At 37.2% G+C, this 27,781-nt stretch overlaps 1 protein-coding gene across 6 annotated transcripts in view; it reads left to right on the top strand.

Annotated features, from left to right (window-relative positions):
* NARS2 (asparaginyl-tRNA synthetase 2, mitochondrial) overlaps positions 1-27,781 on the top strand; it is a 102,364-nt gene that overhangs the window by 55,421 nt on the left and 19,162 nt on the right. For 5 of the 6 annotated variants that reach the window (XM_014859658.3, XM_044752480.2, XM_044752479.2 and 2 more), the window contains 3 exons: positions 18,714-18,846; positions 23,755-23,853; positions 23,966-24,003. In XM_014859658.3, coding sequence (XP_014715144.1) covers positions 18,714-18,846; positions 23,755-23,853; positions 23,966-24,003 — 270 coding nt within the window. The remainder of the gene's footprint in view (positions 1-18,713; positions 18,847-23,754; positions 23,854-23,965; positions 24,004-27,781) is intronic. The other variant, XM_070490579.1, reaches the window with a different exon arrangement.

A 27,781-nucleotide genomic window follows, 5' to 3' on the forward strand; every position in this document is an offset into this window, starting at 1 on the left:
GTTGGCAGTCACTCCTCATCCTCCCTCCCACCCTAGGCAACCACTGATCAGTGTACTTTATGTCTCTGTGGATTTTCGCTTTCTGGATATTTCATATAAATGGAATCACACAGTATATCATAGTTTGTGACTGGTTTGTTTCACTTTGCATAATATTTTCCATGTCCGTCCAAGTTGTAACCTGTATCAATAATTCAGGCCTTATTATTGCCAAATAGTATAGCACATTTGTTTATCCATTCAGCAGGTAATGGACATTTGGGTTGTTTCTACTTTTTGGCTATTATGAATAATGTTTCTTTGAACGTTAGAGTACAAGTATTTGTGTGAAGGTGTTTTCGTTTCTCTTGGGTAGGTACTTAGGTGTGAAATTGATGGGTCACATGGTAGGTTTAACTGTGTTATGAACTGCTAGGCTGTGTTCCACAGTGGCTGCACCATTTTACAATCCCACTGGCAGTATATAAAGATTCCAGTTTCTCCACATCCTTGTCAACACTTATAAATATGTCTTTTTTTTTTTTTTTTTTAAAGGTTGGCACCTGGGCTAACAACTGTTGCCAATCTTTTTTTTTTTTTTTTTTTTTTCCTGCTTTGTCTCCCCAAACCCCACCCTGTACACAGTTGTATATCTTAGTTGCAGGTCCTTCTAGTTGTGGGATGTGGGATGTCGCCTCAACGTGGCCTGATGAGCTGTGCCATGTCCACGCCCAGGATCAGAACCCTGGGCCGCCGCAGTGGAGCATGCGAACTTAACCACTCAGCCATGGAGCCGGCCCCAAATATGTCTTTTTTTATTGTGCTATTTTAGCAAGTGTAGAGTCGCATCCCATTATGGTTTTTGGTTTGCATTTCCCTAATGACTAATGATGTTGAGCATCTTTTCATATGTGTATTGGCCGTTGGATATCTTTGGAGCAATGTCTATTTAAATCCTTGGTTCATTTTTTAGTTATTTGTCTTTTTATTATTTAGTTACAAGAGTTCTTTGTATAGTCTGGATACAGATCCCTTATCAGATACATGATTTGCAAATATTTTTTTCCATTATGTGGGTTGTCTTTTTCTTTTCTTGATGATGGTGGCAAACCCAAATTTTTATTCTCACTTTTCTATTATTTGAAAGTACCCCAAATAGACACAGCCCTTTGAATGTAGCTGTCAACTGCCATGCATGAACCTGGAATATGTCTATGCTTTAAATACAGATTCCAGATTTCAAATACATCTATTTTTTTTTCAAATACATCTTTAATAGATTCTAGCTTATTATTACTTCTGCTTCTTGCACTCACATCATCAAAAAGTACTACTTTTGAGAACTTTGACAGCTCAAACTTTTGTTGAAGAGAGGGCAGCCATCTTTTCTACTCCATAATTGCAAAGCATTTTTATTTTTAGATTCATAAACACCAATTAGAATATCAAATCCATGAATTTTTTCATTTCTGCGTGATATTTTTCCATGGTCAAACACCTTTGTATACACACTTGTCTTCCGCATTTGTCCACTTATAAGCCATATCAGGTAAATTTTGATGCACAAATATCATAAACAATGAAAGAATATTGTCATATATCCTTACAGCAGAATGTGTGGGTATGGTCCAAGTTGTTGTTGCAAATTGTTACTTGATGAAGTCCTTCTGTGGAGTGACTAATCAAATGAAAATACCACATTTCCTTTCTGCCTTTAGAAGTGTATTATTCACTTATCAGTTCTTGAGTTTGAGAAAATTCATTTAGGTATTGTTATCTGAAGTCTCGTAGTCTGAGATTTCACTTATACAACCAATTTTACCATCATCGTTAAAGACTAGATTTTTACTCTCTGTCTCTACATTCATTTCCTGGTTTGTCTGGTATTTATGAAACGTCTGTATCATTTCTCTTCTCTTTGTCATTATGAATGAAAAATGAAAGATCTCAATTCTGGATTAGGGTGGGCCCTAAATCCAATGACTAGTGTCTTTATAAAAGAAGGGAGAGGGAGGTTTGGATGCAAAGATACAAAGGAGATACACAGAGGGAGGAAGGCCGTGTGAAGATGGAGGCAGGGATTGGAGTGATGCCGAGGAATGCTAAGGGTTGCTGTGAGCCGCCAGAAACTGCAAAGAGACAAGGCAGAATTCTTCCCTAGAACCTTCAGAGGGAGCATGGCTCTGCCAACATCTGAGTTTTAGACTTCTAGCCCCCACAGCTGTGAGAGAATAAATTTCTGTTGTTTTAAACCACTCAGTTTGTGGTAATTTGTTATGGCTGCCTTAGGAAACTGATACAACCTCTAAGAAATTATAAAAGTCATGAAATAGTAATTTTTGGAAATAATTAAAGCTACTCAACAGAGAAACTCAAAAATTAAACCTGGGCATAATGGACCCTGGCAGTAAACTGAGGGTAAAATAATCATCCATGACTACTGTACAGCCATTAAAATTGATGATAAAGCTTTACAACATGTTAAAAGAAAAAAAGTGGTTATGAAACAGAAAGTAGAATTTGATTCCAGTTTATATAATGTGTATCTATGTATGCATAGGAAAAATATACATCAACATTCAATTTGTAAGCAATGGCTATCACTGCTAATTTTTTTTCCCTAAACTTGTCCCTTTTTTCATATTTGAAAATCTAGTGTTTGTTACTTTTATGATGAGAAGAAATTACCTATTTCCATTTTCTGGGGAAAAAATCGGTTTGGGCTTTAAGTTGCTTTCCTTCCAGTTTGATTAGTGGGTTGCTTTGTGATTGGTATGAGCAATCCTAAACTCATTCCCTTGGGTTATCTCATCAGTTCAGATGCTGAGCTCAGAAGCCATGAAACATTCATACTCAGGATGCACTCATCTTGTTAAGTGACTGTGGTAAGAGTGTCAACATGAGAACCTGAGTTAAACTGAGGTACCTTTTATAACTGGGTGTGAAACTGTCTTCCCATCCCATGTGATTTTCTCATTCTTTATCCGCTTGAAACTTAGGAGCTTATCGGAACTTTAATTTATACTCATTTGATTTTCAGGAGCTTTTTGATTATGGCCATTTTATTCATGCCAAGCATTTTCATGTACCTCTGTGTTTCTGATGCTCCTCTGTGTAGCATTAGACTGCTTTTTCCATATCTGCTCATTCCTCAAGGCCCAAATGAAGTATGTCTTCTTTCTTGACTCCTTCTCTGTTTTACCCTCAATAGAAATTATTTTTCTTGGGACCGGCCCATGGCCAAGTGGTTAAGTTCGCGTGCTCTGCTTCGGCAGCCCAGAGTTTCGACAGTTCAGATCCTGGGCGCGGACATGGCACTGCTCATCAGGCCATGTTGAGGCAGCGTCCCATGTATCACAACTAGAAGGACCCACAACTAAAACATACAACTATGTACTGCAGGGATTTGGGGAGAAAAAGCAAAAAAAAAAAAAAGAAGAAGAAGATTGGCAACAGTTGTTAGCTGAGGTGCCAATCTTTAAAAAAATTTATTCTCTTTTTCTTTTTTTCTTATTGTACTCACCTATTTCATGTCCTAAAGAGAAAAATGTTCTATTTAGCCAGTTTGTAGTTCTATTCAAATATGTCTGTTTCATAGATTATAAATATCCTAAATATTTATACCTATTAAAAGTAGATAATTCAGTAGATTTTTCTACTGAATTTAGTAAGTATTGTTAAATTGAATTTGTAAAGCACAAATTCTCATTCTTTTAAAATTTTTCCTGTACTGTTTCTACTATCAAGTTGAGCTCACAACAGGCATTAAGTATATGTTAATCACTCCTTTTACTCTATTTCGTGGAAATTATATCACCACGAAACTTATTGTTTCCTAAATGTATGTGAATGATGTTGGTTCTTTATGTTATTCCCTTGATGGTGAGACCTTAAAACAGATTTCTTCTTTTAGTGTATTATTTATGTTAAAAATTAATCCTGTTTAGCTAGAGATGTGAATTAACAGACTATTGGTATAAATGACTCAGGAACTTCATTCGTTATCACCTTACCAATTTCATGATTTGTGTAATACAGCCAAGGGATGAGCATTTCAGGCAAATTGAGCAGCAAGTACTGAGGCTTTTTTTAATAGGAATGTTTAGCTGGCTTGGGTACAGTGCAGAGAATGTGAATATTTGGATTAACAGGGGTTGGGTAGAGCAAGTGAGTTTGATGGAAGTAGATAAGTATAGAATTTTATAATGATAGGTCAAAGACTCTATGCTTTGGTAAGAAGAGAAGTGAGGAAATAGGGGTAGAAGGTGATGATGGAAAAAGTAGTGGTCTTAAAAAATTGGAGGTGTTAATGAAGAATTGTTGATATGGAAGTATTAGAGTAAAAACCTGGACGAACACAAGGTGATGGTCACAGAATGGTGTGAAATTCCTCTCTCTAACTTGGCATTTGCTCAGCTCCCCACCTGTAAATTAAAGTGCCCGTTGTCTTCTGGGTTAGCTGTTATATAACCCCCTCAATGTTTTTAAAACTAAATTCATCATCTTATTCCCTAATTTTTCTTTTTTTTCTGAATTCCCTATCTCAGGAAATGGCACTACCATCCTTCCAGTTGTCAAAGCACCTACATAGGTATCATTCCAAATTCTTCTTTTTCCACAGCCTTGCGTCTTTTTAGTCATTTGCTTCCACTTCCCTTTGCTTCAGGTATCCTAAACAGCTTATATTCTAATCACATCATCCTGTTTCACATATTTCTGTTCCTTTGCATATGTTATTTTTCTCCCTAGAATGTCCTTTCCCCATGCCTTTGTCTAGCTAACCCTTGCCCATCAGTCTAAACTCAGCTTAAAAATGATCTCACCCAGAATCCCCACCCCCACTGTCACCACCACATCTTTCTTGCTCAAATGCCTTTCTTCTATATGCCCATGTTGCTTTATTCTTATCTATTTTGTAACACTGGAATCATTGATTTTTTTTCTTTTTAGCTTAGACTCTGAGCTTTTGAATTTAAAATTAAGGAGTGTTTTATTTAATTTTGTAACTGTTACTTAATACAGAATAAAGACTTAAATATCTGTTGGAAAAAGGTTTCTATCAAGTCTGCTCATTAAAAAATATTGAAATTTTCTGTTTATATGCTTATGTGCTTATTAGCCTGTAAATTCCTCAAACTGTGTCTTGTTCCCCTTTGTCCTCTTACTTTTTGTTTCTACCACTTGCCTGATCCAGGGCTCAAAAATCAATCTCAATTTGATTGAACATTTGTTGAGAGCCAACTGTGTGCCAAACACTAGGTTAGGTGCTGAGATACAGAGGTGAACAAGACAAATATGATCCCAACCTTCATGACCCTGTACAGTCTAATGAACAAGATAGGCATTAAATATGAAATTCGAAATGTGGTAGTTGTTATAAAAAAGATTGTCCTGAGAGCAAGAAGAGCATATGGTATTAATTTGCTTTTCTTTAATTGCTAGTTAAGTTAGGTATTATTTGCATGGTGATTTAATGTCTCTGTCTAACGTGTTAACTCTGCAGTATCTGCATGCTGCCTCGGAATTCTAAACATTAGGTTCTTACCTGTTTCTAAGGTTTGCATTCCTTTGTGAGGGAATTGCTCCACCAAGCGTGTGGGAGAATAGCCCCACTCTTTTGTTATCTAGTTCACTGAGGTCTGGCTAAGCAGACAAAATATCTGAAGGATTGAATGCTTTCGGAATAAGCAAGTTTGGTGTGAGTTTTTAAAAAAATCCCAGTCAATCCCTTGAGTAATGATATAAATAGAACTCATTTTGCATGAAATGCAATGCCTGTTGGCATTGTCTAAAAGCAAATGCAGGTTACTATAGTGAGACATCAAATTAATCCTTACTAATTTGACCAATATGGAGGATAATTGGAGCTATAAAAAGCAAAACTGATATTGTTACTTCTTTCAATTGCTGTATAATCTTGTCCAAATTCTATTTTGCCCAGGTGGCTTTAATTACTTTTTTAGGAGGAGGGGGAAAAAATCTCTGTTTGTTGCATGTTTGCAGAATTTAGGTTGGGTTGGCAACAGAGAGAATTTATGTCATTTTGACTGGGTTTTTTTCCTAGCTTGTTTTCTTCTACCTAAAAATAACTGTGCGTACTCATTTATTCAGCAATAATTTTAGTGTTCACCCAAATGGTATGTAACTGTGTTGGATACCAAAGAGGATGTTAAAAATATGAGACAGCCCAAATGATTGACACATAAAGGGTAACTGGTGCTGTTACAGTTAAGTAGCTACTGAGATAATGTTATCCGTGTCAAAAAGTACTGATTTTGCCCAAGCGAATGGTTCTGTTAATTGAAGGAAATATAGCCAGAGAGACTTAAATTAGAATTCTAGCTTCTTTACATTCTGGTTTTATATGAGCTTGTTGTCTGAACCTCCACTTCCTAACTATAAAGATAAATTATAATAGTCACCTTGCAGAGTTGTTGTGAGAATTACATACTGTGTAAAGCCCAGTGTTTATCACAGTTTGACACTGAGCTAGTAAGTCCTGTGATGATGGTGGTGTTAACAACTGGGACCTAGAGAAGCCAGGGTGGTTATAAAGGACTAGCTGAAGAAAGAAGCCAAGGTGGTGTAACCAGAAAGAATAGCCGACAGTTAGTAATCAAGTTGTCTTAAAACAGTAACAGAACTGGAGTGTACACAGAAGCAGAGAATTGGGGCAAATAGTGAGTCTGCCAGGATTCAGGCCTCGCAAGACAGGTCAGAAGGTTAAACTTCTGGAACAAAGGAAAGGATTGGAACACAGAAATCAGACACCTGTCGGAGTTTGAAGACCAAATCAGAAATAACTATGAGAGCAGATTAGGTCACGATCTGCCCTAAGAGCTGGGGTCGGTTTTGTTGACAGTGAAGCGTCACTGTGTTCTGGATTCTTTTGTTCTTTGAAATGGGTCATTGCTGTGCCCTTTCTGTGGTTCCAAGAGCCCCACACTTCACCTCTTGTACTCTAGTTAGGACAAGATTATAACTTCAGTAATTAAACAACATGATAAGGCAATGTATGAATAAGTTCTTTTTGTTATTTTTGTTGCTCAACTTTATTGAGTATACTTTACATACAATAAAAATGCACCCATTTTATGTGAACAGTTCAATAAATTTTGACAAATTTATAAACCTTTGTAACCTCTACTTTGATAAAAATATAGAATATTTTAATCACCAAAAAAAATTCTCTCATTTCCCTTTACATCAGTCTCTCTCCCCAGCACCAGGCCCTAGGCAGCCACTGATAGGCTTTCTGTCATCACAGATTAGATTTTCCTTTCCTAGAATTTCATATAAATGGTATTTCTATAATACTTAATTTATATTTATATAAATGGTATCATACAATATTTACTCTTTTGTATCTGACTTCTTTGACTCACCGTAATGTTTTTGAGATTCATCCAGTAATTTGTTCCTTTTTATTGCTGAATATTATTCCATTACATGGATATACAGTTTGTTAGTTTGTTCATCTTTTGATAGACATTTTGGTTGTTTCCAGTTTGAGGCTGTTATGAATGAAGCTCTGTGACAGTTCATGCACAGGTCTTTGTGTGCACCTATGTTTTCATTTCCCTTGAGTAAATACCTAGGAATTGCTGGGTTGTGTGGTAAACATATGATTAACTTTATAAGAAACTGCCAGTTTCATAAGCACTTGTACTATTTTGTATGCCCACCAACAGTGAATGAGAGTTCTATTTGCTCCACATCTCTGACAAAAATTGGTGTTGTCAGTGTGTTTTTTAAGTCATTCTGGTAAGTATATGATAGCTCCTTATGGTTTTAATTGCATTTCTGTGATGACTAATGTGGTCGAACTTTTTTTCCTTGTGTACTATTGGCCATTCATATATCTTCCTTTGTGAACTGTCTTTTCAATTCTTTTGCCCATTTTTATTAGGTTGTTTGTCTTCTTATTATTGAGTTATAAGAGTTCTTTATATGTTCTGGATATTAGCGCTTTATCAGATATATGTATTATAAATACTTTTTCCCAGTCTGACTTTCTTTTCCATGTTTTTAATGGTGTCTTTTGAAGAGTAGATTTTTAATTTTGTTGTGTGTACTTATCAGTTTTTTCTTACATGATTCATGATTTTATGTCTTATTCAAAAGGTTGCAAAGATTTTCTCCTATGTTTTTTTCCTGGGAATTTTATAATCATAGTTTGTATATTTAGATCTACTAGTCTGTAAGTTCCCTAAAGTTAAAGGCCATGCCTGATTTACGTCTTTATTTTCTATAGTGGTTGGTAGTCTAATCAGTATTTGTTGAATGAAGAAATAATTGAATATGACTTCATGGTAGATAATGACAATTGTAAGATAAGGATAGATAGGCAGGCCCTAGGCTGCTGTATCTATTTCTTCTATTTTTTTTTTAAAGATTTTATTTTTCCTTTTTCTCCCTAAAGCCCCCTGGTACATAGTTGTATATTTTAGTTGTGGGTCCTTCTAGTTGTGGCATGTGGGACGCCATCTCAACGTGGCCTGATGAGTGGTGCCATGTCTGCACCCGAGATCTGAACCAGAGAAACCCTGGACCGCCGAAGCAGACCGTGAACTTAACCACTTAGCCACGGGGCCAGCCCCTGTCTGTTTCTTCTTGATGGCTGTGATCTGTGGGCTTGAATTGCTTCTGTGCTTTTGACTTATTTCATCAATCTCTTCTAATTGGGAAAAAAATCTATGTCGGAAAGTGCATTAACAAACTTGGGATAATATATGGGATCTATTTAGATACTTTAAAGTACCGTTATTATATGAAAGTAAATTTTCATTTTATATTTCCTTGTTGGTGTGAATTCCTCTTTGCAGGAATTCAGAAAATTTTGTGTCTTTTAAAAAAATCAAAATTAAAAAATTCACCTGTAAACAATGTACATGAATTATGGAAGCCGCTGAAACTCTTCTGTGTATTTTACATTACTGAAATAGATTTGCTTCCTTTTATACAAAATAAAAGGAAAGTTCATCTTTGCTCCTCTTGAAGAAATGGCTAATAAAGAAACTCAGCCATGGTTTTTGCTTCTCTCTCACTAGTAGAAATTGATGACAGATAAGCTTAGTCACATATATTGGTTGATATTCACATTATTTGTATTTCTCTTTATGTCAACACCCCCTTTATTGTCTCATGATATAGCCCTACACTGAAAAAATAAAACTTGTGATTTGCCACTTGAAGCAGGTGCACAGGAAAGATAAATAGACATGTGTCACATAAATCTCTACAACTTGGAGAATATGCAAAACGGGAGCCAGCCTTATTTCACGTTTAAGAGGCAGATTTAGTATGTGAATTATGATAGAGATTGGGAGATAAAGATAAAAACCTAAAGGTTTTTCTGGAACCTCATTTAGTGACTTTTACTTAGTTTTTCCAACTGGGTAATTATTCTGTGCTTTCCTCCTGATTCTGCTTCAGGACAGTATAGTGTGAGGTTAAATGAGAACATCTGCACTCTAGGCAGACAGTACTTTAGGAACTGCTATACAGAGAATTATCTTAAAATTCTCATGCATGCCTCTTGTAGCCAAAATATGTGTTTGATTTGATAATACTGGTGTTTCCTATATAGCTGTTGAGAGTTGGGTGTGACTTGAGAATTTGAAGATAACTGCTCAAATAGTTCAATCCAAAGTCTCTCTACCTTTTGTGTAGATCATCCCATGATCCATATCATTAAGAGTATTTGTTTTCTGTATCTGTACAGCATTCACTGTTTCTTTGTGGCACTTAGAGACATATTTCTAAGTGACGCCAAATGAAAAGATGGAGGCACTATCCGTTTCATCATGTATCTGTTTTGAATATTCCTTCTTGGGGAGCCAGGCTCACTGAAGAATAGTTGGTTCCTTCTCAGAGTTATACATGCATATGGATGAACAAGAAAATGTTAATAGAAGCTAGAAACATGATTTACTGAATAATTCTTAGATTGTGCATCAGTGCCTTTCAGAAAGAGAGCCATTTTATCAGAAGAGCAGAGCTATGCCTGCAGGCACGAAGTAGGGCATTAATTTTATAAAGCCACAGATGTAAGAGAGGGAAGGAGAACCACAGAGGCCTGGCATGGCAGAGCAATAGCTGTGGGAAAAATAGAATGCATATGACTAGGCACTGGAACAGATTCAGAAGCTGTACCCAACAACTCTGTCCTCTGTTGATCTCTTTGCTCATGTCCCGTATTCCGAACACACATTTTTTTTCAGTTGATTATCTTCTGTATTAATTGAGATTTCAACAGTCTACTTTGGTACTGGAAATTATAAAACTTACTGCAATGATGGAAATGTCCTGTATTTGGACTGTCCGGTATAATAGCCACTAGCAGCATGTGACTGTTGAGCACTTGAAGTGTGGCTAGTGTGACTGAGGAACTGAATTTTTATTAATTGTATTTCTTTTTAATTAATGTAAACTTAGTCATATGTGGCTAGTGGCCTCCATATTTGAGCAGTGAGGTTTAGTTGGCCTCTGCCCAGATTGTAGAGCATTGAGGTCACCTACGTCATCTGTTTTTGGAGGTTTCTGGGCTGGATACTTAACTTGGCTAATCCTCGGTTTGTGCAGTTGTAAAATGAAGTGAAATCACCCGCCTCATAGGGTAGCAAGGATGAAATAAAACATGGATAAAGTGCCTAGTGGACAATTAGTTTCAGTAAACTTTTAAAAATTTTATTGTGGTAAATACACATAACATGAAATTTACTATTAGTGACATCATGCAAGCAACACACTGTCTAGTGCCAGAACATTTTTATTACTCCAAAAGGAAACCTCATACCCATTAGGTAGTCACTCCATTCCCCTTTCTCCCCAGCCCTTGGCAGTCATTCTTCTACTTTCTGTCTCTGTGGATTTGCCTATTCTGGATATTTCATAGAAATGAAATCATACAATATGTGGCCTTTTGTGTCTGCCTCCTTTCATTTAATATAATGTTTTCAAGGTTCATCTATATTGTAGGATATATTAGTACTTCACTTTTCTTTATGGCTGAATAATAGTCCAGTGTATGGATATTCCACATTTTGTTTATCTATTAATCCATTGGTGAACATTTGGGTTATTTCCACTTTTGGGCTATTATGAATAATACAGCTTGGAACATTCATGTACAGGGTTTTGTTTGAACACTTGTTTTTATTTCTGTGGGGTACATACTCAGGAGTGGAATTGCTGGATCATATGATAACTCCATGTTTAACTTTTCGAGGGATCACCAAACTTCCACAGCAGCTGCACAGTGTTACGTTCCCACCAGCAAATACAAGGAGTTTCTACACACCCTTACCAACACATATTATTGTCCATATTTTTAAATTATAGCCATCGAGAACCTTTTTAAAAAGTGTATTGATTAGGGAGAGATCTAAACTTTTTTTTAGAGTAGTGGTTCTTAATCAGGGGTTCACATAATAACTACTTGTGGAACTTTTAAATATACTCATGGCTAGGACCCTCCCTAAATTTTCTGAATGGAAGTCTCCAGAGGTAAAGCCTAGAATTAATACTCCTCATTAAGAACCATTGCCTAAGGTAGTGGTTTTCAAAGTTTGGTCTGGAGATCCCTGCGGCCCCCTGAAACCCTTTCAGGGACATCCTTTGAGATTAAAACTATTTTCATAATAATACTAAAACAGTATTTGCCTTTTTCATTCCCATGACTATACCATGAAGTTTTCCAGAGTCTTCATGACATGTCATAGCACAACAGATAGCATAAGCAGATGTGAGAATCCAGCTGTCTTCAACGAAGCCAGATATGAAAGAGATTTACAAAATGTAATTCTTACGAATTTTTATTAAAAAAACATTCTTCATGGCATGTGATGGGAAGTGTAAGAGGGATACTCTAGGCATGAATAGATGCAGTCGACAAAACGTATATCTTTTTTGGAAAGATGATTTTAGTGACTTATTAAGACAGGAGGATAAATACTCAGTTAGAAAGAACAGTCAGCAAATTGTGACCCTTTAGAAAAATGTTATTTTTTAAGACCTCATATCCAGTCAGTGAGTCCTATGAAGAGCTCATCACTGCAGGAATGATGAAGCAGGAATAATTGTTTTAACTTGTTGGTTTCCACTCTGGTTCTTTAGCAGGTGCTACTCTGTTTACATAGAATAAAACTTACTGTAATTTTTTTCATGTGGTAATATTACAGTTTCTCAAAAAATGTAATCTTTGCTAATTAGAGAAGTTCACCTGATCTAGTCCTTTTCAAAGATTTACTTGTTGCCTACAGAGTAAAAACTAATATGTGGGCAATCACTTTTCAAAAAACTGAGTCTGTTATCTCCTAGTGCCTTCTGTGAAAAAATTATTTCAGAGAATAGAATTTTTTGCTTAATAATCGATGTTCTGTTTACCATCTTTCTCCTCTTCTTTTTCTATCCTCATCCCCATTCCAGTGCTGTTTCAAAGATTCAGTTTGGGGATCAGCATATTTTAAGGAAAATGACTTATTTGCTTATTTGACAAATATTAATTGTCTAGTGTGTGTAGGGCACTTGGTTAACACAAGATACTATAATGAGCCAAAAAATAGATAAGGTTGCTCATGAAATTTAGAATCTAATGAAAGAGATGGATTATTAAATAATCACATCCAAACATGTCAATTTTTTTTATTTTGAAAGGTGCTATGAACAGTAATACGTGGTGTTATTAAAGAGTCTAATGGTAAGATTGACTAGGAACATTGGAAGAAGACTGAAGCGAAAGTGAGAGATTAGGAGAGGCATGGGTTCTTTTTGTGACAAGTGAAAGGATCAACTAAGCAGATGGATATGTGCTTCTGGAGCTTAGAGAAGAAGTCTGGGCATGAGATAGAAGTTTGTGAATTGTGTGCCAATAGGTAGTTAATTGAAATCATTGGCTGAGGTGAGATCATTTAGGGAGAATGTATACAGTAAGAAGAGAGTCTAGGACCAAGTTTTGAGGAATGCTGGTGTGCAATGAACACCCAGAGTAGAATATAGAAGGAGGCAGAGATGGCGGACAGATAAATAGGAAGAAAGCTAGGAGAACATAGTATTAAATATTTCAAGAGGAAAGAGTATTTCAAGGAGTATCAAATAAAATCCAGACTCTCCTTGCCATGGCTTACAAACAAGGCCCTGTGTGTTCTGATCCCTTCCCACCTCTTGACCTCATCTTTTATCATTCATCTGCCTGCTGGCCTACTTTTGTTCTTTAAAAATGTTAGCTTCAGGGCTGACCTGGTGGCAGAGTGGGTAAGTTCATGGATCCCTTTCAGTGGCTTGGGGTTCATGGGTTTGGATCCTAGGCACAGACCTACCACTGCTTATCAAGCATGGTGTGGCAGCATCCCACATGGAATGGAGGAAGATTGGCACAGATGTTAGCTCAGCGACAATCTTCCTCAGGCAAGGATAGGAAGATTGGCAACGGATGTTAGCTCAGGGCCAGTCTTCCTTGCCAATCAATCAATCAATCAATAAAATAAAAAAATAAAAATAAAATGTTAGGCTTTTTCCTACCTCAGCATCTGTGTGCTTGGTGTTTCCTTTGCTGGAATGTCATCTCCTCAGAAAAGAGTAGCCAACCCTCTACTCCCTTCAGCAGGATTGTTGTCACACTCCATTCAACTTTAAATCTCATTATAAAGTTAAGATTAAATTTTGCCTGGGCCTCAAATTCAGTTCCAAATCAAATATTTAGGACATGTTAAACAAAATTAATTTTGCAGAAATATTTAGCAATAATGTTCAAGAAGAATTTTTAGATTTTATAGTGCATCCTCCTTAATAAGGCATCTTGACATGAAATGATGAAGTGGTGAGAGCTACGTCTCTTTTATACAGTTCCACCAAGTGGATTGCAGGATAGAGGAATAGGGGAAAGCTGAAAAGGAGGTGCCTGGGGTCCCCTCTGTTAGGCGTATAGAAATAATGAGTGACAAATATCTCACAGTATTGATAATCCAATGGATGCAGTACAGTAGTAAAATAGATGATTATTTTCTGAATGATAGGAATACCACTTGACAAAGAATATTTTAAAAGCCAGTTTAAAATTGTCTGTGAGTTCACTTCAGCTTAATAAACGTTTACTGAACCGGCAATAAAAAAGTGATAGGCAGTTGGGAGTGGGGGCCCTAAGGGAAAGTTGTGGATCTACCTTATGCTGAATGGAAAGTTCTTGCCCAGCTAAAGAACAGTAATTCCTCTATCTCAAAAATATAAAGATTAGCTCTTAAATTTCAGAGCCAGAAAGAATAAATGGCCAAGCAGTCAGTGACCATTTTGTAGTAATCCACTTGCCAATTTAGGGCTTCGTAAAACTCCACACAAGGAAGAAAATGACCTTTGTCAAACCTTTTTTTGGTAACTTTACTTTTTATTTTTAAAAAGCCATTTTTGTAGCTATCGTGGTCGATGTGTGTTGAATGTACTTTTGTTATCTTAAACATCAACTCCAAGCTCATGGACTTTCCTTATATGGCTTTCCTCTCTCCATAATTTGGCACAAGAATGCTTTCTAGTGCTGACTGTTTTCTTTTTCTGCTGGTCTCTTCTCACAGCAGTGCTGGCCTTTCACCTGGTTTTGTATCTTATTTTAGAAATGGCCTTGTTCTCAGACCTTACTTTAAATGTTGGTTGGCCCAAGCCTTGCTGCAAATGGCTTTCATTTGAAGACAGAGAAAAAGAAAAAAAATCAGCATAAATTAAAATAAGAGCAACTTCACATGAACCTAGAAACAAAATTATTGCAAAAGATGCTAGAGAAAAATGCCAAGCTGCCCCCATCTCCCACTCATGTAAGAATTTGAAGACCAGAAAGACGAAATGATTTGCTAAAGGTTACAAGATATTGATGAAAACTTATCATTTTCATTATTCACATGAAGGCAATGTATCCTAGAAAGCTGTAATTTTAATATGTAAAGCAAATAAGCTATTCATAAGGAAGGGAAATATATCAAACTACTTACCCTAGTTATCTTTTAGAAGGGAGGCTATATTACAAATTTTTCTTTCTAATTTTCTGAGTTTATCAATGTCCAGTTATGAGCATAATTATTTTAATTTCATGTTTAAGGCTGTGACCATTAGAGTCAGATCTGGATTTGAATCTGGCCTCCACCACTTCTTAGACTATGACTCTATGACTTTTGGGAAAGCGTCTTAACCTTGCTGAGCTTCAATTTCTTAGCCTGAAAAATAGAAGTAACAATACACACTTGATTGAGTTAACTCTCAGGTTCTTACATCTATTGCCTGGCCCACAGGCAGCACTTGCTAATGGTACCCACTGTCACTACTACACCACCACCATCACAACTTTTATAATAGGACACTCATTACTGAATGATTTAAACATTCATTTGCTTAAAGACGAGAAACTGAATTAGGCAATTTCTCAACATACCCTCCAGCTCATTATATCCTTCCGTTAAATCAAAGGAAGCACTATGGCCATCAGTTTTTACTTACCCTATTAGAATGATGCTTAACTCTTGGGTCCCTCATTCAGAGCCTGGTCCTTACTTTAATTAAAATAAAAATCCTTGATCCTCTTCTGTATTTTATACTAAAAAGCTTACCTTCCGTTTCTAGGGAAAATCACTAACCATCGTTAAATAAAAAATTCCTATTGCCACTCATCTTGGAGCACCCATGTGAGAAGCAGATGCCCTTGTGACTTGAATTTGTGGTTCGTTTTAGAAACCATGGTCTTCCCTGTGCCTAGTACCTTAATAGAAAAAGCATGTCTCTTCTGAACAGCAATCCCATTGGCCTTCCTTGTATTTCAGGAAGATAACTAACTGCCCATTTCTTGAAAGTCTCCCTCAGAGCTCCCAAAGTAAATTTCACTTGTGCCACCTAGTTTTTATGTTATGCCTTGGAAAATCTCAATAAAATATCCTTTATTGTTAGTGGACATCCATATACATAATTTCTTATGATGCAATACCAAAAAGAAATGTTATTTTATTTATTTAGATACACTGTTGCCAAGCTACCTAGAGATTGCACAGTCACAGATTGGAAACTCAAGGCCTTAAAATTCTTCGGTTTATTGTTTGGGACAGACCTAGATTGTTTGACCCATTTTAGGTACTAAGTAACAGCCACAGTAAAGTATATCTGAGTATTTTTCTGTACATTATTTGTAATGTTACTATTTATGAAGATGTTGTGCTTTTCCAGTTTACAACTGAGGAAGTCTGCCATCATTAGTACTCATTCATTCAACATGAGCACCTGTTTTATGTTAGGCACTGGAGATGCAAGTATGAATAAAACATGATTCCTGCTCTGGAAGATTTCATAGTTTATTGGGGGAGAAAGATACTGAAATAGATAATTACATTTCAAAATGATACATTCTGTATACTAAATACATGGACAAAGTGTCATAGTCATATAAGATTACAAAGAGAAAGTGACATTTGAGCCAAGTCTTGAAGGATAGATGGGAATTTGCCATTTGGAGAGAGAGGAGCAGGCCCCTGTGGTAGGGAACAGCCTGTGCAAAGGCCTAAAGGCATACGGGGGTGCTGTATAAGGAGAAGTCTTCAGGGTGGCTAGAGAAAAGGCTTTGTGAAGGAAAGCTGGGTCAAAGGTAAGAGTTTGAATTTTATCCTTTGAGCAGTGGGGGAATCATTGAAGATTTTTAAATTAGGGCTGATAAAATCAGAGTTGACTTTGAAAACTCTTAGTAGTTTGGGGATGGAGGAAGAAAAACAGGTGTCAGACACCAGTTGAAAAGCTGTTGTGTTCTGGGGCTAGCCCAGTGGCATAGTGGTTAAGTTCACGGCTCCACTTGGGTAGCCTGGCGGTTCGCAGGTTCGGATCCTGGGCACAGACCTAGCACCGCTCATCAAGCCACTTTGTGGTGGCATCCCACATAAAATAGAGGAAGATTGGCACAGATGTTAGCTGAGGGCCAATCTTCCTCACACACACACACACACACACAAACACACACAAAAGCTGCTGGGGCCAGCCCGGTGGCGCAGCAGTTAAATTCATACATTCTGCTTTGGCAGCCCAGGGTTCGCTGGTTCGGATCCTGGGTGTGGACCTATGCACTGCTTGTCAAGCCATGGTGTGGCAGGCATCTCACGTATAAAGTAGAGGAAGATGGGCACAGATGTTAGCTCAGGGCCAACCTTCCTGAAAAATAAAATGAAATTTAAAAAAAGCTGCTGTGTTCCAAGCAAGACCCAAGAGTTTACACTCAGACAGTGTCTGGAGATAAAGAAGTCTCTAGATTTGAAAGAGTTTTCCTAGGTCAAAACAATATAATTTTGTGATCAATAGGATATATAGGAGATGTGGGCAGTGCGGAAGAGGTGGGGGATCTGGTTTGGGTGACTAGCTGAATTAAATGAGATTAACAGCTGGGGAAATGTAAAAAGAAAAGCATAATTATTCATTATTCTGTTTTTTGTTTGTTTTTGGGAGCAGGGCAAGAGTTTTCATTCTGCACAAGGTAGGTTCAGCGTTTTCAGGAACAGTCTAGTAGGCAAATCTGGATCTGAATCTTGGGAGAGAGGTCACCATAGTAATATTTTTGAATTCCTACTGTTTATTTTTCCATTAAGAACTAAAGTTCTCAGAAGTTAACTGATCATGGTCTCAGGAAGGTGGCTATAGAACCAAAATATAAATTTCTAAGCTTATTACCATCTAGGCCTTAACTAAAATGGCTTTTTGAAAGAAAAAATAAATCTCTTGTTTTCCACTGTAATTTTTGTATTATTTCATTTCCCAGAGTATCTTTACTTAAAAAAACAATGAAACAAAACAAAAAAAGCTACTGGTATATATACCCACAATTCATCTATTTTCTGCACTATGATTTCTCATCTTAGTGTTATCTGACTGACAGCAGACAAATGAAGAGTGCTCAGAATGATAGCTAAGGAGCCCTGAACCTCTTGTTTTAGTCTAGCAAAACCTTAAATTTCAAAGATTAGGTAGTCCTCAAGAAATGTTTTATTACTTCGCATTTGCCTGATCTGATCTCAGCTGTTACCCTGTTTCCATATAAGGGGGACTGACTGTAAGGGTTAAAGAATGGAGGTGTTGTGTCCACTTCTCTGCAGGAATTTAAAAATAAGAATTTCTTTGTTTTTCTTTGGATTGTTGAGCTATAGTCCTGTAAAGTAGACAGTTCTTCAAAATCCACCCTCACCCCCAAATTTCCAGGCCATTCAGTGTTGATTGAAGCATATAGGTGGTTGTGAAGAACTCCAGTAGACTTTGAACAAGACAAATCACCAGACACATTGGATATTCTTTCCTCACATATTTAAAAAATAATTAGCACACCTTACCCACACAAAACTCCAGTTGAACTGTTACTGTCTAGATGGTCTGTGTGGCTTCTTGGGCTGTGGTATTTCCCTTGACTGTGTTCTTGATTGCTGTGAAATGTAGCTGCCCGCTGTTTAAGGCAGCTGCAGTAGAGTGCCCCCAGAAGTGGTTCTAATTCTGTATTTAGTAAGCCACAGGGTTTGTAAAGCACTTGCAAATTCCTTTGGGATAAAGTGGTTTCTATAAATGTAACATTTTTAATGAAACTATTATTATCATCCATTAGAGAAATATAGCAGCTAATATGTGTGGATCTGTGGACAAGACAGGCATAAAACTTTTTTCTTAAGAGCTCACTGAGTATTTTAAATACTTAAAATTAATCATGTGGATCCTATTTTTACACTCTGAATCTTGAATTGCAGAGCTTTTACTCAAGTGTTTACCTTTGGTCCAACATTCCGAGCAGAGAATTCTCAGAGCCGGAGACACCTGGCAGAGTTTTATATGGTAGAAGCAGAGATTTCTTTTGTTGAGAGCCTTCAAGATCTCATGCAGGTAGGTATTCAAGTTTCAAAATATAGTCACATGTCACTTAATGACGGGGATACGTTCTGTGAAATGCGTCGGTAGGAGATTTTGTTGTTGTGTGAACGTCATAGAGTGCACTTACACAAACCTAGACGGCATAGCCTACTACACACCTAGGCTATGTGGTACTAATCTTATGGGCCCACTGACATACGTGTGGTCTGTCACTGACCGAACATCAATATGTGGCACATGAGTAGTTTTCTAAATATCAGGCATCTGTGACATTAAAGTGTTTCTCTATACATTTTTACCTCGGAATCTGTGCCTTACAAGTGTTCATAGAATGAAGAATATCGAGAACTAGTTAATTTAGTAAACATCTACTGAATGCCTTTGGTGTAATGATAGTATAAAGTACAAGAATCAGACAGATTTAAGTTCATATCCCAGCTCTGCCATTAATTTTGTTATGATGTTACCTAACCTTGGTGATCTTGAGCTTCCTCAGCTATAAAATGAGAAGAATAAGGGCCACCCCCGTGGCCGAGTGGTGAAGTTTGCATGTTCTGCTTCAGCTGCCCAGGGTTTCACCAGTTCAGATCCTGGGCACAGACATGGCACCACTCATCACGCCGCGCTAAGGCGGCATCCTACATGCCACAACTAGAAGGACCCACAACTAAAATTACACAACTATGTACTGGGGGGATTTGGGGAGAAAAAGGAAAAAATAAAATCTTTAAAATGAGAATAATAGTACCTGTTCCATAAGGTTATTGTGAGGAGTACATGAAATAATATATGTAATGTAAAACACCTAATAAGGGGTCTGGCACATAGCAGGCTCAGTAAGTAGTAGCTCTTACTATTTGCTGGGCAAATAAATAAAACATCTTTATTGTTAGAGAAATATCTATGTAGCTATGTTAGAAAGCATCCACAGGAGCTCTCAGAGTTCTGTTTTGGGAGCAAGGGATAAGGCTGGAGAGAGAGTCAAGAGTCAGATCATGAAAGAAAGACCTTGTTTTGGTTTTTTGGTTTTTTTGGGGGTTTTTTTGGGTTTTGATGAGGAAGATTGGCCCTGAGATAATATCTGTTGCCAATCTTCCTCTTTTTGCCTGAGGAAGATTGTCCCTGAACTAACATCTGTGCCAGTCTTCCTCTTTTTTGTATGTGGGACACTGCCAAAGCATGGCTTGATGAGCGATGTGTAGGTCTGCACCTGGGATCTGAACCTGTGAACCCTGGGCCGCCGAGGCTGAGCATGCGAACTTAGCCACTACAGCACTGGGCCGGCCCCAAAGACCTTGTATTTAAATGCCATGCTAGGGAGTTTGAACTTAATCCAAAATGTAAAGGAGAAAGAGTTCTCAATTGGGAAAGGCCATGGTCAGAGTTAAATTTTAGAAACATATCTCTAGTAGCAATATAAAGAATGATTTAGAGAGAGATAAAAATAGGGGTGGGAGCCCTTTTAGGAGGCTGTGGCTATAATCCAGATAGAGCATACAAGTTCTGGAGTTGGTTGGACCAGGATTTGATTCTTAGCTCCACACTTACTTGCTAAGTGACCTTAGACAAGGGGCTTAATTTCTCTGAGCCTCAGTTTCCTCGTCTATAAAATGGGAATAATAATTCATACTTTATAGAGAAGTTCAGAGGATTAGACAGATAATAAGGCACTTAGCATAATTCATGGCACTTTAGTAAGTACCCAGAAATTAACTGTTGTTATTTTGAATTCTCTATCCAATACCATTTTGGTTAATATTTTAGTTTTGATCTGTGATTTCAGGATGTTTATTTTAGCACTTTTCATCATCTCACTTTTATTCATTTATATGTATATACTGATTCACCCAGTAAATGACCCAATTCCACTTTAAACATAAATACCACATATACCACCAAGTAGAATGGACTCACTATTTTGTTATCTTAGGTTGGATTTCCTGGTAAACAATTTCCGAAGCAGAGATTTGCATGCAGGGGACTATTGGGGAAATGCTTTGGAGAACAGCACCTGTAAGGAAAGGAGGGCAGCACCATGGGCTGAGGGAGAAGTTGAACTGTGATGCTTTTGCAAACAGGGGCCTTAGCCAATTCTGTGAGCAAGTTTGGAGCTGGAATGGTCCTTCATAATTGTACCACATGAAGGCAAGAAGGGGGTGGGCCTTTGTGTCTCCCCACTTCATCCAGTGTTTGAACACCGGCTTGCCTTGGGAAGAAGCTAACCTTGGGTAAGACAGCACTCTTAGCCCAGACAGGTCCTGAAGTAGAACTCAGCTGAGGACCATCAGCAGTTAATATTCCCAGCAGATAAAGCTCTTGATCCTGCAGGAGTGTTCTGGCCACCCGCCACAGTATCCACTTACGTGCTCCCACTGACTTAACATCTCCCACTGATTGTTCTAGATCAGTGTCCCCTGGGGAACATTTTTGGTTGTCCCTACTAGGGAGTGGGCAGGGGTGTAGGGGAGAGTGGTTGCTACTAGCATCTAGTGGTAAAGGCTTAGGGATGCTGTTCAACATCCTACAATGCACAGTCGCCTTCCCCCAACGAAGAATCATCTGGCCAAAAATGTCAATAGTAACACTGTCAAGTAACCCTCTTCTAGATTTTAGGGAGTCAGGATCTGAGTCTCACAAGGAGTCAGTAAAATCCCTTAAGCAGCTTTCAGCTTGAGCCCACTACCCAATTCTTCATTGTTATTTTACTCAGGCGATGAGAGTGTTGTAAGGAGTTGAACCACACGTTTCACCTCCCTGTTTCTGCCTTGACCCTGACTCCACTGGCCCAACATAGATACAGAGGAAGGTTACAAGACCACACGTAAATTACGTTAGAATATTACACCTTAGGATCTTTGCTCTAGAATTATCTATTCTTTAATTAAAGAAGGCTTATTTCTTTGAGACTCCACTGAATGGTACTCAAGGCATACACTGTTGAATGATTTAATTAATTGAAATATAAACTTTTTTCCTAAAAACAGAAGAAAAAAGTATGCTCCACCCCCAAAAGTAATCTCCTCCTTCTCTTAATTTTATCCTTTTTATAAATTACGTTCTGTGGAAATTATCTCAATGAAGAGTCAGCCTCTTAAATATTGAATCAGAATATTGTAACAAAGGATTTTTTCCACTCATGAAGTATAAGCAATTAAATATTACTATTTTAATGCCATTGAGTAATATATTTTTAAAAGCACCTGAGGGTGCTTTTAACTCTTCAGTTAAGCTTCTGTTTTCTTCAGTATATTTATAGAGCATAGTCTGAAAGTCAAGATTAGAGAAGCCAATGATTTTCTTCTTCAAATGGAAATTTACTGCTCATGAAAGACACCGACTTAACTACCCGAGTGGTCAAAGTCTTTGTCCTACAGAGAGGCGTACTGTGTCCCTCAACCGTGCAGGCATTGTACCCAATCTACCTGTTCTTTTTTCCTCTTAGTACACGTCGGCTTTTTTAGTGACTGAAGGATATGACCCGTCATAAATCACTCAGTTACTTAGTGATTCCTTCATCTCACTGCTAGATTGAAGGTGATACAGGCTCAAAGTAAAAGATCTTTAGCTTCCTTTTGCTCTTCTTTCGTCAACTTATTCCCCTACAGAATAATATTTAAATATAAAAATATAAAACATGAAAATATTTTATATATCTATTAAAAAATAAATATATCTGGTCGTCGCTTGGCTACTAAGTACTTTCCTATATCTGATCATTATTAAATTACTTGAGTAGAAGCTTATGTCCCCACTGTGTTTCCAGCCTTGGTAGGGTATACCAGTGATGCAAGAGAGGAAAGGAAGATTCCTGCCTCTGAGGCAGCCTGTACTCTGTAAATGTATGTATCTTTATGAGTACGATATTTGGAGGGCCTGCTATGATCTCACTGACTTCAAAGCAAAAATTTTAGGGGTTTTTTTTGTTGTTTTTTTTTAATTTTAATTTTTTCTTGAGGAAGATTAGCCCTGAGCTAACACCTGCTGCCAGTCCTCTTTTTGCTGAGGAAGACTGGCCCCCAGCTAATATCCGTGCCCATCTTCCTCTACTTTATATGTGGGATGCCTGCCACAGCATGGCTTGACAAGCAGTACGTAGGTCCATGCCAGGGATCTGAACCTGTGAACCCTGGGCCACCAAAGCAGAACGTGCGAACTTAACCGCTGCGCCACCGGACCAGCCCCCCAAAATTTTAATTTTGATTGAAAATGTTTTAGAAATATCTTCATTCCACTTTTTTCTTCTAAAAACAAGTTTTTCCCATGAGACTTGTATGGTCACCGCTGGTAGAATGAATTCTTATATGCTGATTTGTGTTGTATAATGATTTGTGTTATTTTTACTTCATGCTATAGCAAAGCAAAAATGTGTATATTTAGATGTGGCTATGTCTCATTGCTTCTCTAATTTTAAAGTTAACTTTCATTTACCAATGACTGAATGAAGCACTTTTCAAAGTGTCTCACTCTTCACAACAGCCAATGTTCGTTGTGTGCTTCTCTGACCGGGTACTAAGCTAAGACTTAAACATGGATTATCTCAGTGGATTTTTCACAAGGATCCTGAAAACTAGGTACTCTCACTATCCTGATTCTACAAGTGAGTATATTGAAGTTTAGAGAGGCATTAATCAGTTTTAGCTGTTCATTTGACATCCCACTTCAGTACCAGTATTGAAACTGTTAACAAAAGATTGAGATATTTTTCTTTCTTTTTTTTTCCCCTACCTCTGAGAAGAAGTTGTGTTGGCTGCTCTAATCAATATGGAAAACAGAGCTAACTTGCTGTAGTACATTTGGGGATTGAGAGTCCTAACGGATTTATTGTTACTAAAACTTGGAGAGCAGTCCTTACAGGGCCCTAAGCAGATTTTTCATATAAAGTAGCTTACTTGTCAGGCAGTTCTCTGTCATCTCTCTTAGGTTATGGAGCGGCTTTTCAAGACTGCAACCATGCTGGTTCTCTCAAATTGTCCTGAAGACGTTGAACTCTGTCACAGATTCATAGCTCCTGGCCAAAAGGTAATTAGTTTTGTGAATAAAGCCCAATACATGTACTCTTTAAATATGTTAATTACATATAATGAATATAATTACATTTAATAAATTTTCTTTTTTCTCTTTTCTTACCAAGGACAGATTAGAACATATGCTAAAAAACAACTTTTTAATGTAAGTAGATATTATATTTTCTCTGAACTTTATTCATACTTTATCATCTTTTTCACACTATAGTAAATTTTTTTCTTTATATATCTGCTTATCACACTCCCTAGACTCAAGGAAGGTCCATCTTTTAATTATTTTTATAGCTCTTGTGTCTGATTCATAGTTGACAATCAATGTTTCATGAGTAAATAAATGAGTAAATCATAGCAACATAAATGAACATAGTAATTATTAACTGTATTAATGCAATTCAAACTAATGCTAACTTTAGTAATCAAAATTTTGCTTGATTAAAAAGCAAACTTTTAAAATATGCACATGTAATGTCTGCCCCTCAGTTTTTCTCTGTTTCACTCTTTCTTTTTCTTCTTTACTTTTCTTGCTAAAACCTGATGATATATTCTAAACTGAGTTTTAGCCACTTTTTTTAAACCTAAAGCTCTGTATTTTAGGTATAACATATTTATTGCTTCATTTCCACAATAATCCTGTTCAAACAGTACTTGATATTGGACTGTTTGTTTATTCCACCAACCATATTAGTCAGATAGGCTGCTCCTTTTTTACAGTTTATTATAAAACAAACGCATACTTGATATGGAAAAAGAACAATAAGCAACCTCTTCATAGATAGTACCAACAACTTATATAAGACTTAGTATTCAGTGTATTTACAGTGTATATAGGAAATTTGATACTCAGAAGAATAGAAAGTTGTTTCTGAACATAAGTTGGTATCATTCTTCACTTGCCGTCTTTAGGTTTAGGAAGATTTTGTTCTAAGAGGATTTAACCTCTCCTTGAGGAGGAGAATGAGAAAAACTTGGCCAGCTTGACTGAACTACGAATTTCAGCTATCAACCTAGACCTTCAGGCTACAAGTTTAAAGAGCTGAGTCCTTGAACCTGAATGAATAGCAAGGCAGTGACATGGGGTCAGAAAAGGAGGAAATAGTCAGAAGCCCCAAGATAGAGAATCGAAAGGCAGTGAAGTACAAGTGAAGGCCTTTGAGGTTCTTCTTTCACTTAAATTTATATTGAATACTTACTGTGTGCCGGGCATTATTTTAGAATCTGAAAACTGTCTCAAAGCAGTGAAAAAGCAGATAACATTCCCTGCCTTCATTGAGTTTACGTTTCTGGTGGAGGTAGGACAAGCCAAGAAACAAGATAAATAAGTAAAACATATAGTCTGTGAGAATGAGTAATACTAAGGGGGGAAAAAACAGAGAAGAGAAAGAAGATAAGAGAAGACAAAAGGAGAGTGAGGAGGTAGAAATTTTAGATAATGTGGCTGGGAAGATCTCACTGAGATAATTTTTGAGTAAAGATCTAAAGAAAGTAAGAGAACTAGTTATATGGGTATGTGGGAAAAGAATATTCCAGGCAGAGGAAATAGCAAGTACAAAGGCCCTGAGATTGTAGCATGCCTGGTGTGTTCAAGTAATAGCAGGAGTGAATAAGGGAAAAGGATAACAGAAGATAAAGTAAGAAAGGAGCAGAGACGTGGGAAAATCACGTGGGGCAGAAGATACAGAATAACAAGAGATGTTTAGACTTGAGAGTCATTTTTTCTTAATAATGTAACAGTAGCATATCAACGGCACAAAATCCTAGTGCTACCATTTTGACTGCTCTTGTATTTCTCAGTATAATGAGTAGATCATATCAAGTAGTTAATGGAAGAGAACAATAGAATGTCTAAGCAGGAAAGAACTTTAGACAATGTGGTCCAATCTCCTTATTTTAGAAGTGCAAATACTTAATTTTTTTAACGTTTGTATTTATAAAATGCTTTCACTAAGGTGAAGTGATTTACATAGTTAGTAAGTGGTAGAGTCAGAGGGGGAACCCAGAGCCCATTATCTTTTGTTTTCATTCAACATGTGAAACTGCCAGTGGTTTAGGCATGATCTCAGCAGTTAAAAGCTTAGACTCTGGAGTCAGCGCATCAGGGTTTACTGCTTACTTACTGAGTGATTTTGGGCAAGTTACTCATCCTCTCTAAGCTTCAGTTTCCCTTCTGTAAAATGCTCATTTTAAAATTATTACTACTATCAATACCACCACCATTCCTACCTTAGAAATTACCTATTATTTAATACTAGATTTTAATTTGAATAGAGTTTTCATCTCAGAAAAAAACCTATCACTCAAAACACAGCCTTGGGGGCTTTTTTTATACTATAAGATGCGACTCTTTCCAGTTTGTTATTATAGGTAGGAACTTCATTTTGCTTCAGAGAATAAGTTTGTTTGGGGTAAGTTATTTTTTGAGCTCAGTGTCCTTCAGAAAGTTTGTAGATTTTTGTTTTTAATCATCCGGTACTGCAGAGGACATAGGGAAACTGACGTTTTCATATACTACTGGTGGGCGTAAATTGGTGTAACCCTGTAAAAGGGAAACCATATCTTTGGCAGTATCTTTCAGAATAAATAAAAACTGCAATTGCCAATATGCTTTGATCCAGCAGTTCAATTTTTTCCATATGCTAAGTATATAAGAATAGTTTGTAATAGCATAAAATAGACATATGTAGTCATGATTTATAATAGCAAAAGATTGGAAATAGCTGAAATATCCATCAATAGATGACTAGTTAAACTAATTAGGACACATCCACAAAATGAAATATTGTGTAATAGTTCAAAAAATAAAGAAGCTCTTCGTATACCGAAAGGAAAAGATTTTCAAGATATATTGAGTGAGAAAAGATGTAAAAGAGTGTATATGGTATGTATGCTGTGGCTGGCATCTATTAAAAAAAAGGGAGAGTGTATATTATTTGCTTATAGATGTATAAAACCCTCTGGAAGGACACATAAGAAACCAATAATAGTGATTGTGTGTGAGGAGAGGAACTAGGTAGCTAGTTGTGGGAAAAGGGTGGAAGGGAGATGTGTACTCTTTTATAGATCTTGATTTTTTAAATTTTTTATTTATTTCTCTTTTTTTTGGTAAGGAAGATTGGCCCTGACCTAGCATCTGTTGCCAATCTTCCTCTTTTTGCTTGAGGAAGACTGTCACTGAGCTAACAGTTATGCCAGTCTTCTGCTATTTTGTATGTGGGACACCGTCTCAGCATGGCCTGGTGAGTGGTGCACAGGTCCGTGCCCAGGATCTGAATCCATGAACCCTGGGCCGCCAAAGGGGAGTGCACAAACTTAACCACTACGCCACCGGGCCAGCCCCCTTGATTTTTTTTTTTTAACTGTGTGCACGTATTAACCTATTCAAATAGTTAAATTCTTGGTTTGGCTTGTTTTAGGCATGAGGGTTTCTCACTGAGATAATCAATGATATTTTTCCTAAACAGTCTTAACGATGCTTAGAATACATTACAGAGCCCTTGCTATGGCCTGAACGAGTCCATGGGATCTGACCTCTGACTCCCTTTCCTATCTGATTTCCTGGCACTCTTCCTCTTGTTCAAGATGCTGTAGTCACATTCACCTTTTTGTTCCTCAAATGAGCCACACTGTTCCTCATTTTAGGCCTTTGTACTCACTGTTCCTTTTGTCTGGAATGCTTCCCCCCCAGATATTTATAAGGCTCATTTCCTTTCCTTGTGCAGGTTTCTGTTCACATGTCGCCAACTCAGTCAAGCCTTTCTTGCCCATCTTATCTAAAATAGCCCCCCAAATACCCTCCATCTTCTTACCTTGCTTTATTTCTCTTCATAGCACCAATAGCTCCCTGGCATTATATTGTTCTGTTTATTTGTCTTTTCCCCACTCCCCACCCCTATCCCCCATCACACACACACACACACAGGAATATT

Source organism: Equus asinus, chromosome 20, assembly GCF_041296235.1.
Source record: "Equus asinus isolate D_3611 breed Donkey chromosome 20, EquAss-T2T_v2, whole genome shotgun sequence".
Classification (NCBI taxonomy): domain Eukaryota; kingdom Metazoa; phylum Chordata; class Mammalia; order Perissodactyla; family Equidae; genus Equus; species Equus asinus.